Below are 14,101 nucleotides of genomic sequence, written 5' to 3' on the forward strand. Positions count from 1 at the left end.
CTCTCCCAGGCATGTTATTTAAACATCCATATCTTTACAACCAACATTCAGCGGGAGTAACATTTAACTTTGCAGCCTCTTATGGGTTTCAAATATCCCATTTGGTACAAAACTGTAGCGAGATAGAGAAATAATCCTATTGCACTGCACTCTAAGGGTGAAAATCATATCACCAATCTCCCATCACCCATGGCTACAACCCAGCATCAGTGCATTGGGCCTGCATGAATCCCCCTTTGTGGCATACAAGGGTGCAGACTCCTTGACCAGCTGTTCCACTGGCAGCATGCATGTGTGCGCATGCACATACAAGACAGAAGGCTTTGAATGCATGTGGCTATGTGTCCAAGTTCTCATCAGAGTCATTATACTCTGAAGAAGTCTGTCTAAGTGTATATGGCTCTCATCACTTGCTCCAAATGAGCCCTTCCTCCATGCTAACAGGGGGAAACTACAATGGTGCTTTACAGATGTTAGGAGAGAAGGTTCTACCCCATTATGAAGGATTGCAACCCACTCTGACTTACTTTGTTACTGAACTGATGTTGTTTGTGGTGCTTGGCAACTTTCCTAAAACCAGTTCCATAATCCTCTCTTCCGCTGCAGAGGGAAGGGCTGCTTCATCAGGTGGGATCTCTGTTATAATTTCAGCTACTCGATCCACTGTGAATACATTATTATAAAAATACAATATTTACATGAAGAGTTTTAAACACGCACACACACACACACACACACACACACACACACACACACACACACACACACACACACACACACACGAATAAAACTCAGAATATTTCTGAGGCAGACGTTAACCATTATATTTACTTTGACACACTCTTGATCCAGAAATAAACTGAAATGAAGCTTCAACTCTTGGCATCCGATTGAGTTCAAAATAGATAGGACAGTCAAAAGTGAAGATTCAAATTCAAGTCCATAATGGGAACCCAACTCAACAGCCACCTCCAAGACAAACAAAACCATCTGATTATGTGGGGAGGGCAGGACTCTTTTGGAACAATTTAGCCTCAAGAAGGAACAGAAAAGAAAACATTTCTCTTTCTCCACAGGACCCTTCTTTACATAAGAGAGACCAAGGTCTCCAGACAGATCTATCTACAACAGAGGTGGGCAAACTATGGCCCGCAGGCCACATCTGGTCCACGGGACCATCCTGCCCGGCCCTTGAGCCCCCGGCCCCTCCCCTGCTGTTCTCCCTCCCCCACAGCCTCACCTCGCCACGCCGCCAGCGCTCTGGCCCACTGCTCCTTCTGGGCAGCGCGGTGGCATGGCTGCAAGCTCCTGCTGCTCTGAGCGGCATGGTAAGGGGGGCGGGCAGCGGAGGGGGGTTGGATAAGGGGCAGGGGGCCCCAGGGGAGCGGTCAGGAGACAGGGGGCAGTTGGATGGGGTGGAGGTTCTGGGAGGGGGTGGTCGGGGGAACAGGGGGGGTTGGATAGCCATGGGAGTCCCATGGGGGCCTGTCAGGGGGCAGAGATGTGGATAGGGGTCGGGGCAGTCAGGGAGCGGAGGTTGGGGGGGGGGGGGTGTTGGTTGGTTAGGGGCAGAAGGTCCTAGGGAGCGGTCAGGGGACAAGGAGCGGGGGGGCTGGAGGCTCTCAGGGGGGCAGTCAGGGGGCGAGAAGTGAGAGGGGGCAGATAGGGGGCGGGGGACAGGCTGTTTGGAGAGGTACAGCCTTCCCTACCCGGCCCTCCATACAGTTGCACAACCCTGATGTGGCCCTTGGGCCAAAAAGTTTGCCCACCTTGATCTACAATAAGAACAGAAACAAGAGAATTGCCACAGCCTCTAGTCAGCACCAGCAGTGTTCAGGATTCAGATGTTTAGCTGGAAGTAGGCAATTACAGAAAAATCTGCCCATAAGAAATGTTTCTGCCAAGAAACTCAAGTAAGAGGTTGGCTTATTCTCCCAGAAGCACGGGGGTTTATCTCCTTTCCAAATTTTGTTTTTATCCTATTTAATGTAACCGTAGATATTCTTGTTAGCCACATAAATGTCCAATCTGTTTTTTTTTCCTGCTGAGATAACCGCCTCAGACAAAAACTTTACACCCACGGAATAGTGTACTGCAAAGGACGAGGAGTCAAGTTTATTTTGCAAACTTAGGTTCACAAGCCACTCCCTCAGGGGAGTGCTAAAGCTAGAGCTGTTCACAGTTTGGTGTGCAGGGCATGGACAGCAGGTGCTATGCCCTGTGTGGCACTGGCACATTCAACAGCTTCACTGATAACACAGGTGTCGTGTAACAGAGTGCCAGACTGTAGCTGAGGCACAGCCAACATGTCTGTCACAGGGGCACAGCCTTGTAAGAACAGTGGTTTCAAGACAGGGCACATGTCAATGAAGGGTTGGCTGACCATGCATTATGTGACGCCCTACTGGAGACAATATAAAGGAAGGCTCCTGGCTCAATCTTGGGAAGATGAGGGTCGAGGAAAGACCCTAAGGGAAGTCCCTTCATGGGAGCAAGGCAAAAGGCCTAGGGGACAGCCAGGAGAGGTTAGGAAGAAGGATGTGTCCTTTCCCTTCCCAGCTTGCGGAAAGCAAGTTAGGCCTCCGTTACCCAGTATTTTGTGTGTCTTTGAGTCTTTCTGCATCTTCTGCTTTAATAAAACCAGCCCTAAAGAAAGGGACTTGGACCTGAACTTGAAAGTTTGGGCTTTCTTTTGGCTGCCCAGTGGTAAATCTGCCAACCAGATTAAATGCAGCTGCTGCAGTGTTTAGCACTGAGGCATCTAGAAAAGACTGACAATCATTTTCTGCAATGTCACTAGGGTTTTCAATGTGAACTAAAAAAATCTCCAGGTTTCCCCATTTAGACTCTGAGCTCGGCAGACTTTGCTGAGAATAGATCATTAAGGTGGAAGCATGTTTGGCAACTACTTTTGTTAAACCTCTCTCATCTCACCTGCTGGGTCTTTATCTTCAGTGATGACAAGAGGCGTTTCTGCTTTTGCTGCTTTGGGCTTTCTTCCCCTTCGTGGAGTCCTCCTGGAGTCTACGTTGGCACCAGCACCTTCGCCAGTCACAGGCTGATCAGCAATGGGAGCCTCTGCAGGCTTCTCTGGAGTTGCATCATTTTGGCTTGTCTGGGGGACTCCTTTGGCTTGTTCCAGGTGACTCAACAGATGTTCTGCAGGCGTGTATGTGGGGGAAACACAGTCATGTAACATGTAGACGGCTCCAGCACCAAAACTTATAATTAGATCTCCTTTATTGAACGGAATCTTGCCTAGATCAAGTATTTCACTGCAGTTAAAACACCTTTCTAACTAAAAGCACGCTCTCTATTATAAACTAAATTGATCATTGAGATGGATTGACATTTTAGAGGTTTTAATACTTGTTATTAAATTGGTGAGTGCGTGCTCAGGTCCCCCTTCTGAGCCACTCTGCAGAGGATAGGAATTGTAACACACCCCAACTACAGAGCCTTGCCTTTTTAGCTCAAGCTGTAGCAGTTCATACTTTTTGCTCTGAAGGTTCCTGGTTCAATCCCTGGTGTATCAGCCAAGGTGATTACATTATATTTTATTGAACAGATCTACGGCCCACTGATGTACCTCAATGATTTAACAGCGTGCCATTTTAAAAAATGACTTAGTAGCCTAAGTTTCATTGAAAGTCAATGGGACCGCCACTGCTAAGCCTTTTAGGTGCTCAAAAATTATGCTCAATAGCTATAAACACAAAGTATGAAAATGACAAGTTCCATTAGCTTTTACTGATAGTGTCTTTCAGCTCCAATCGCTTTGTTGATAACAACACTGAGCATAAGCCTGTCACTAATTTTGCACCGTTTTGCGTATACAATTCCCTATCCTTTGAGAGTCTTAATATTCATCTACCATATGTTATACAAGTGTTTCTTTCATTCCAGATCCAGTAACACAAACATTTTATCAGACAGGATACCTACAGTCAATATCAGTTGCTACTGCAGTTTTACTCTTTTTTTCTTAGGATCGGGGTTGGGGAAGGAAATCTACAAAAGTGTAATTTATGGTATTGTGAGAAGCCACTTCCCTGCCCATAATCTGTTGGCTTGGAAGGACAGAACTTCCAGAATATTTCTGGGTATATTTTTTATACGAATTCCATATTCCCCTTACCTGTCAGTAGCTGAGGTTCCGGGAAAACAGATGAACACACTTTACATGTCCACTGGCTGGACTCCGCTTCAAGGGGCCCACTACTCTCTGGAGCGCTCACTAGGACATGCCAAGGAGAAATTATTACAAGTTTTTTAAATGATGACAGCAAACCCTTCAGCAACTTTCTGGGATTTACTATCTTGTTTATCCTGTAAGGAAGCCCCCAGAAGAGCAGATTACAACCAGTCAGTCATGAAAGACCCCAGGAGGCGGCTGCTGCTATCTTGGCACTAGTATTATAGTCTGGTAAAGAACAGGAGGGATAAAAAACACACCTCCTCAGATACTTTAAGATGTACAAAATGCCAGAAATGACACTCAAAGACTAACATTTACTCCATGAGAAGGCTGCAAACAGGACTTTCTCATACCAACATTTAAGGAGACAAAATAGAAACTGGAAAAAAAAACAGGAGAGATTTATGAGGTGGGAGCCTTCCTACGTCTCATCTGAGTTGTAGATTGGATCTCCTTCTCCCTAAATTAAGTGGAGATGAAAGAAACAGTACAAAAAGCACACCTGGAGCAACCAATCTTGGGCACCTTCAAAACCGGAGTTACCCAGCTCTGGACAAACTGGGGATACAGACTGAACAAAGTACTGTCTGAAAAGCATCATGGAAACACTAACATTTGGGTTAAAGTAAATAAGGGTGGTGATAAGGAAATCACATATTTGAACAGTTTAGTGAGCTGGATATTTTGCCAGACGAGCATATTGATGTTTTGCTTAAGCAACTTCCCAGCTCTTACATACAAAGAAAGAAAAGTAGGACGTTATTTTAAGTAACCATGCGACACATAATGCTATTATGAATTTTTCAGGGAAAAGGAAGGTAACAGAATCAGGAAAACTGTTAAATAACTGTGCGCTGTGAACAGAGATTAAGTTCTAAACAGGTCATCTAAGGATCCATCAGGTGGACCTGAGAAATCTAGAACATTCTGCAGATTGTTTAAGATCTCCAAAGTTGAATATTTCACAATCTATTGAAATCCCACAGCCTGCCATGTGGGTAGCCAGGAATCCCAAGGGCCATATTTCATTTTGGAAACACATTCCCATTTCCAACACAGAATATTGCAGAAGCTTAATTCCATGAAAATGTCTTAAGTCTTATATTTTGTCCCAATTGTGGATGAAAAATTTTCTGAAAATTTAAAATTTCTCACAGAACTGAATTTCAGTTTCCTGTCCAGCTCTACATTCTGGCAATAACAGTACTGGAACTAACAAAGGGGGGATGTTCTGGTGGAATGTTTTACACTTCTGCAACCAAGAAAATGACATCTTTAATGTTAATATGCAAAAGTTAGCGTAACTACTTTTCAAAGAACAATCCCAGATGATCTCTTTTTGATCTGGATTCCAGGATCATGAATGTACCCTGATTTGGGTTTTTAGTGTGGCAATTTCTAAAAGTTTAATGCTTTTTAAAAATTTTCTTTGCCCCAGTTACCAAAGATTAGATTTTTTTTTTCTGCTTCATGCCTATGTGAAGTGAGAGCCAATCTTTATAACACATTTAGGTTTTCCAAATGATCTGTTCTTTATCAATATTATCCACCTGGCTTACAAGTTTATTTAAGATTTTTAACTACATCTTTCTACTTTAGCCAACACAAGATTCAGGGGTAACCAGTGTTCTTGCCATCTCCAAAATGGCGTTGCTCCCACTCTGCTGTATCTTTTTGGTTTTCTTCCTGTATTCTACCACATTTCAGATATTATGTCTTCCAAAAAAAAAAAAAAAAAAAAAAAAAGAGAGGTAATATGAAAAAAAACAAATTAAAAACAGTCAGTGGCATTTAGGATAAGAAACATTTGCTTGAAAAAGTTTCCATGTCCCTTCACTCCCTTTTTTATCTTCAGTGGATTTTTAAGCACAGCACCCAGGAAGGTAATAAAATGAAAATCCATAGACTTAAATTCTCTCCCCATTAACTATCAGAGATGGATTAAGCGCTTACATATTTACTGTATGTCACATAATCATGATGTTTCCATCACCGCAGAAACACTGTGCACTGAGCAGCTCCTTTGCTCCATCCAGATCTGCCCTTAAACTGTCACTATTGGCTCCATACAGCACAGACAGGAACAGAGGATGAAATATTTTATTTACCTGCAAAGTCAGCTACAGGCACACTGGACTTCTTGATTTTTTTAAGAGAGAAGACTGCACTGGGAGGCTTTGAAGAGATTTTGTTCCCTTCCTTGTCACATTCCATCACTACTAAGCATATATCTGCGGTGAAGGAAAAAATAGTTCCTTTTTGTTATTTTCCCAATATCTGACTGGTATCGTTGCTGTCGTGCCAGTGTGACATATGTGGGTGCTGCAGGCTATGCCACCCAGCAGGTCTTCGACAACTTACTCTGCGAGAGAGCCTAATCAAGGCAAAACATTACGTATGCCTGAATTCTGCAGAATAGCTTCCAGTTTAGAATCCAGGATACAGCGGCATCGCACAGCACAGGTGTGCACTCAGGATGCAAACATATGGATTTCACTGTGTATGAATATACTACCTTACAGAGGCATGTACGGTCTCCATATTTTCATTCGACAACAAAGATCACTAACACTATATAAGCCACCAATGCTTTGAAGTCATTTGGAAGGGATTAACCTACAAATGTATATATTCATTCCAATATTTAGCACAGACTTGAAGCTTGATCTAAGCTAATCAGAAAACTTGGACAGAGGATATTTGATTTAATCTCGCAACACATTCACAAGATTAACCAACCCTGGTGCTCTTTTGCTCAGAAAAAAACAACCAAACAAAAAGGTAGGCTTTCAATTTACACTACTGAGAAACATCTTGGGGGACCAAAACTACTTTGCCAGAATGACCTAAATACCAATCAGCTTTACGGCACTTCAGATTGCCTGCTGCACTGTCAAGAACACAAAGTTACCAAGCACACTGATGGTGCTGGCACATCACTAAGCAATCATGGCTACATTCATAATCCTGGAAATTTTTCTCAGCCCAGGAACCACACTGTACATTAAAGTATTCTCAACTAAACAGCAACAATAACACTTCTGCAATGTTAGAAGTTTTTTTTTTGGCTGCAGAAATGTAAAGGTAGAAGAGAATTGAGGAGGAAATTATTATTATTTATATTACCATAGCACAAAGCATAGAAGCTTTAACATCAATTTAAAGAACTCTAACAAAGCTGTCTACCTTCCTTTGCAGAAGCTCGAGTAATCATGAGGAACAAAAGCTCAGTTTGAACTCATCTCCTTGCTTCACAGGGCTCTACACAAGACTTCCGAAGGCGTATGTAATTGCTCCCAATTGTACAACACTCAGTGGCAAGGACAGAAAGCTTCATTGCAATTAAAAGAAAAGAAGACTGCTTCTCAGGTGATCTATTTATGTGTTTGCACTGTGCTGACATTTGAATTTCTTTGGGAAGAGACTGGAAAGCTCTTCCATGAAGAAACGTTTTGATGAAATTACTGATTCTGCAACTAACGACCATTCCTCCAGTTTTGGGTCTCAAACTGCTGCAGAACCAATTAGGACATGCATCTTTTTTTAAAGACTCAGATACCTCTTGGTGCAGAACTTAGGCTTCTTTCTTGTAGGGCAGAAATGCATCTGAGAGTCCAATTTTTTACACAATTTACAAATTCGGGGCCAGATCCTCCAAGGTACTGAGCACCCTCAACTGCCACTGAGCTCAGGAAGATGATCAGCACCTAGTTGGACTGGGCCCTTAGGGAAGAAGAAAAAGGCCCCCAAAACGTACCATTGGCAATACTAGTGACCTGCTTCAGCACTGGCTTTTCCATTTTTTTGGCGTAAAAAGCTGCATACCACACTCGCAGCTCAGTTCCTGGTGGGATGTCCCGGGAGGTGGTGAAGTAAATATCATTGTCATGCTGGAAGGCAGTCAGGTTCTGGTGTTCATATTCAGTGGCTGCTCTCACCATCATCATCCAATTACAGTCATCTTCGTTAGAGGTATCAAAATAAACCAGGGGCCCATCCTTCTGGAAAACCTGTGAGCCACCCATACAAACAGAATGCATATATATACAAACACAATAAATAATAAAATTAGGGCTGTGAAGCAATTAAAAAAATTAATTGCGATTAATTGCACAATTAAAAAATTAATTGCAATTAATCGCACTGTTAAACAATAATAGAATACCATTTATTTAAATATTTGTGATGTTTTCTACATTTCCAAATATATTGATTTCAATTACAACACACAAAGTGTACAGTGCTCACTTTATATTTATTTTTGATTACAAATATTTGCACTGTAAAAAAAAATAATATTTTTCAATTCACCTAATACAAGTACTGTAGTGCAATCTCTCTTTATCATGAAAGTTGAACTTACAAATGTAGAATTATGTACAAAAAATAACTGCATTCAAAAAAACAAAACAATGTAAAACTTCAGAGCCTACAAGTCCACTCAGTCCTACTTCTTGTTCAGCCAATTGCTCAGACAAACAAGTTTGTTTATATTTGCAGGAGATAATGCTGTCCTCTTCTTGTTTACAATGTCACTTGAAAGTGAGAACAGGCGTTCGCATCGCACTGCTGTAGCTGGCGATGCAAGATATTCAGTGCCACATGCGCTAAAGATTCATATGTCCCTTCATGCTTCAACCACCATTCCAGAGGACATGCATCCATGCTGATGACGGGTTCTGCTTGATAACGATGCAAAGCAGTGCGGACCGACGCATGTTCATTTTCATCATCTGAGTCAGATGCCACCAGCATAAGGTTGGTTTTCTTTTTTGGGGGTTCAAATTCTGTAGTTTCTGCATCAGAGTGTTGGTCTTTTAAGACTTTTGGAAGCATGCTCCACACCTTGACCCTCTCAGATTTTGGAAGGCACTTCAGATTCTTAAACTTTGGGTCGAGAGCTGTAACTATCTTTAGAAATCTCACATTGGTACCTTCTTTGCATTCTGTCAAATCTGCAGTGAAAGTGCTCTTAAAAATGAACAACATGTGCTGGGTCATCATCCGAGACTGCTATAACATGAAATATATGGCAGAGTGCAGGTAAAACAGCAGGAGACAGACAATTCTCCCCCAAGGAGTTCACTAATTTAATTAACACATTTTTTTAACGAGCATCATCAGCATAGAAGCATGTCCTCTGGAATGGTGGCCGAAGCATGAAGGGGAATACGAATGTTTAGCATTACTGGCATGTAAATACCTTGCAACGCCAGCTTCAAAAGTGCCATGTGAATGCCTGTTCTCACTTTCTGGTGACATTGTAAATAAGAAGCAGGCAGCAGTATCTCCTGTAAATGTAAACAAACTTGTGTCTCTGAGCATGGCTGAATAACAAGCAGGACTGAGTGGACTTGTAGGCTCTAAAGTTTTACATTGTTTTGTTTTTGAGCTCAGTTATGTAATAAAAGAAATCTACATTTGTAAGTTTCACTTTCACAATGAAGGGAACGCATTATAGTACTTGTATGAGGTGAATTGAAAAATACTATTTCTTTTGTTTATCATTTTTACAATGCAAATATTTGTAATAAAAAATAATAATATAAAGCGAGCACTGTCAACTTTGTATACTGTGTTGTAATTGAAATCAATACATTTAAAAATGTAGAAAAAATCCAAAATACTTAAACAATAGAATACCAATTGAAATTTATTAAGAGTGCGACTAAACTGCGATTAATCGTGATTAACTTTTTTGAGTTAATTGCATGAGTTAACTGTGATTGACAGCCCTATAACACATTATTGTTATTAATAATAAATAAGTGTGTATTTAGTGCCTTGATGGTGCCTTTCATCCATGGGTCTCAAAACGCTTTAGAAACAAAGCAAGCCTCAACACTCCTGCAAGGTACGCATCACATATGCTTTCAGATGTGTAAACTGAGGCACAAAGACTTGCACAAGGTCACACAGAAAGCTAGTGGCAAAGTGGGAGAAGATCCCAGGAGTTCTGATTCAAAGTAAGCTGCTTTAGCCTCTAGATCACAATTCCTCCCTCAAAACAGAAATGTCATTTAACTTGTTTACCTATTAAGGGTAAGGGAAAAAATCCTGAACACTTATTACCCTTGAATTTGGTTTCTAGATCTTTATTGCTGAATCAGATATTACTGCGAAGGGAAGACTGGATTGAAACACCCGAAGTAGTTTTTCACTGGAACTTTTCAAGGGGAGAGAATGAAACAAAAATGAGAAAGAAACAAAGTTTTCTTCTGGATGTTATGTAAACAGCACCACCACATCTTATGTTCTTGTCAAGGCAAAAGCGTACTGGCTTTTGTGACTACCTATTAGAGAAGTGGGATCAAATCGAACCCTTCATTAAAAATACCTGGAGCACCCGACAGTTCAATAGCTGACTCCAAGTTTTGTGGCTTGAACCCGTCTCTACTTATCAGCTTCTTTACATCATCTGTAGGTGATGACCTTAAAACTAACTTCATGTCAGTATCATTTTGCTGGTGCCATACTGTACCTTCAGTGGAAATGCTGACTCCTTTTCCAATTTGGCAACTCTCTTGGATTCAAATGGGCCAAACTGGGTACGTTTGACAAGCTGCGTCACTGCAAATACTCCTTCAGTCCCATCTTCTAGTTGTCTGATCTCCAGATTGGAAGGAAGGGATGACCTATTGAAAACAAAAATGAGAGAATCTAAATACCATGTAAAGTAGCTGTGCAGAATACAATTCTTGCAATGTCCAAAAGAAATCAGCACCCATTTCTCAATGCTGCAATGACAGGAAGTTGTTATGCTGAATAAAACTAGTTTCCATTGGAATTTAAAAAAACAAACAAACAAACAATGGAAACATTTCTACTGAGCGTCAATTCTATAAAAGCTGATTTTTAAAATAATTTATTTTTTGGTCCAAATCTGAGCCCTTTTCAAAGATCACTTGCTTTCAAGATATTTTCCTCTTTAATCAGAATCTTTCCCATCTCTGATGTCAAATCCTGTCTCCTTTCTAAATCCAGAGGTTAGCAGTAGCTTTCCTTCAGATTATAGGTGCCTTGGTCATTGGTGCCTCACCATTTTTCCAAATCTGTTTTTAAGGGGAACCGTATCCAAATGTGACACACATTTGAAAATAACTTCCTGTGACGAGAGCCACCATGCAGTTTAGGTAATAGTTGTATGGGAACTTGATGTAAAAGATTGTAAACCATTCTCCATTGTTCTTCAATACTGGTGTAACAAACAGAAGAAAAATATGTTGGTGTAAGAAGCCTAAGCATGCATTTATATTCAAGTGTTGCAGCCACACCCAGTAAATCTGTTTTCCTATTTAACTTATTGTGGCCCAAACTTTAGGCATAGAAATGGGGAGGAGGGACTATATTTTTCTATACTATCCCCCTTCCAGCCCCTCATGAATGCCCCGAGTGAGAGCTGCGCTGAAAGGGCTTTGTAGAAGGGTAAGGAAAAGAGACCAGGGAAGGGCTGCTCTCCACAATACCATCCCTTCCTTTGGGCTCAGATTTCCTCATGCAAATCATGGCAGCAAATAATACCGCTAGTGCCGTCATTGCTTCCCACTGAGCGGCGCTCCTCACCTCAGGGGGACTGAGGCAATGACAACTCAGCTTCAGTAACAGCTGCGTTACAAGAAAGAAAAGCCAGTGAGTTCCTTTCCCTCCATGCTCCCAAGTTCTCCAGATGTGTGGGGTTGGCATGGGGCAGAGCCTCCAAAATCCATGCCCCTCTCCCTCCTCAATAACTCACCTCAGAAGGGAGGGATGGGATACATGGGGTAATTCAAAGTTTCTCCCCCCCCCCATAGATTCCCCCCATGTGTTTTCCTACTGGAGGAGTGATCTGACCCCGTGCATTTATAGAACTTTAACCTTCAAAAAGTTATGCTGGCTAGTCAAATTTGGCCCAAATATAAGTTTTATAAAAGCAAGTTGTTACAAAGCCTATGCTCAAGGGAAATGGTTTCCAAACATTTTTAAAATTCTAATTAAGTCAAGTTTATAAAAAGACAAACGTCCCCCTGCATTGTTAGTTACGCAACTTTTCAACACCGCTCTAGTGCATGAGAACCTGAGAATGAAATTGGCTAGAAACCAACTATAAACAAAGGTGAATCTGACCAGTCTATTTTCACTGTCAAGGCTGAGAGAAATACAGAAAGTAAACCAATTAAACTTTTAGTGAAAAGCAAAGAAGAGTTTTAAAAGCAGTTTTAATATCCTAAGAGATCATGTTGTTATAAGAGAGGAAAGGACATTTGTTAGAATGGTGATCTTGCGGTTAAGTCACTGGACTGGTACTTAAGAGATCTGTGTTCCAGTCCCAGCTCTGCTGCAGACTTCCCATTTGACCTTAGGCAAGTCAATCTCGCTCAGCCTCAGCTCCCCAAATGTAAACCAGGGATGGCAATATTTCTCCCACCCGTTGCCTATCTTGTTTATTTAGACTGTAAGCTCTTCAGGACAGGGACCATCTCTTCTTATAATACATTTGTACAGCGACATCAGTTGGGTTATCTAAGCATTACTGTCATTGCTGGTGATATGAGGGGGGTGTTCATCCACCAGAGGCGCTATGAAGAAGAGAAAGTTGATATGGACAGTTTAGCTCTCAATGAGTCAGTTTGGTACTGATCAAACATTCACTGCATTGCCCCCATGCTATACGTTAGAGATCAGTATCCTTCTCTGATTTCCTGTGTTCCTACCATGTGTCAACAGCCATTATAAGCAAAAAATCAAACATTCTACATCAGAATATAATTCCAAATGGAAACATTTAATGCTTCAATATAAAGTTTACTCCTCAATTTTGTTTTATCCTATTCCTACATCTATATTTAATTTGTTATTTTCTTTTGGGGAGCATAAATATTTCTGCTATTGTATTATAGACCTAGATTTACTGACAAAACTGGGATTGATGATCACTCTTTAGAAGATTTACAAAGATGGGAAAGTCCGCAAGTTTTGCTTCTCACAGTAGAGGAATTACAGAGGCAGTGCAAAGCTGCGTAACTCTTATTAACGCCACTGGGCAATTCCCATGAACCATTTTGAAATTTGAAAATGTAGTGCAGCACATGTAAGGAGGAGGAACGGGATAAATGTCAAAGATTTTCAACCAATATAGGAAACAAGTCACCACCACAACTGGTACTATCTGACTCCTTTGTTGGCAATCTCTGAGAGTTGCCAAGGAATGCATAAACAGACTCTCTTAGGCCTTGTTTCAGCAAATCATTTAAGCATGTGCTTCGATTCTTTGTTTACTTGAGGCTGTATCTATTTTGTCGAGAGAGGACTTCATTTTTCAGTTGTCAGTCTGGCACCTTTCACAAAGACGAAATTCTCTTTAAAAAACAAACAAGCCATATAGTCATGCTAAAGTTACTTACCTTGCCCTGCTCAACACAAAGGAGTCTTTGACTGTCACCACTGGGCCCAGCTCAGGACACTCCGAATCATGGTACTGACCACAATCCTCGCACCCTGTAAGTAAACAGCACATAGAGCTGCAAGGTAAATGCTGTCCTCGGGCCGTGCTCTCTCCGTCAACAGCCAGACAGAAAATTCGAACACCAAACTAATGACATACAATAAAGTAGTAAATTTTACTGCGCCCCCAAAGGATATACACAATTGAATCAAAGGTATCATTCAACATATACCTAGGACTACCAGAAGATACTTTAAAAATGTAAATATTTTCCTAAAGAAAATATTTGCTAAACAAAACTCTAGTAAATATTTTGTCTAAAGGCAGGAGGATTTAAAACAACCACTGCGCTACTCTCTCTCGGCTAAAAAAATCACTATTCTGTTCACTGGAGCCAGGGGTTTAAAACGCATAGTCAAAATCTGATGGGCTCTCAGAGACCCTGGGTAGCAAGCTCTGCCCACAGTTGTACCTATGCAACC

At 41.3% G+C, this 14,101-nt stretch overlaps 1 protein-coding gene across 1 annotated transcript in view; it reads right to left on the minus strand.

Annotated features, from left to right (window-relative positions):
- The window catches only part of PRDM15 (PR/SET domain 15), a 46,252-nt gene that overhangs the window by 18,208 nt on the left and 13,943 nt on the right, over positions 1-14,101 (minus strand). Inside the window, exons 3-8 of the mRNA XM_065409474.1 lie at positions 13,579-13,672; positions 10,680-10,833; positions 7,956-8,208; positions 4,139-4,237; positions 2,935-3,159; positions 528-663 (exon numbers count right to left, since the gene is read on the minus strand). Of these exons, the coding sequence (XP_065265546.1) occupies positions 528-663; positions 2,935-3,159; positions 4,139-4,237; positions 7,956-8,208; positions 10,680-10,833; positions 13,579-13,672 (961 nt within the window). The remainder of the gene's footprint in view (positions 1-527; positions 664-2,934; positions 3,160-4,138; positions 4,238-7,955; positions 8,209-10,679; positions 10,834-13,578; positions 13,673-14,101) is intronic.

This window comes from Emys orbicularis, chromosome 1, assembly GCF_028017835.1.
Source record: "Emys orbicularis isolate rEmyOrb1 chromosome 1, rEmyOrb1.hap1, whole genome shotgun sequence".
NCBI lineage: Eukaryota > Metazoa > Chordata > Testudines > Emydidae > Emys > Emys orbicularis.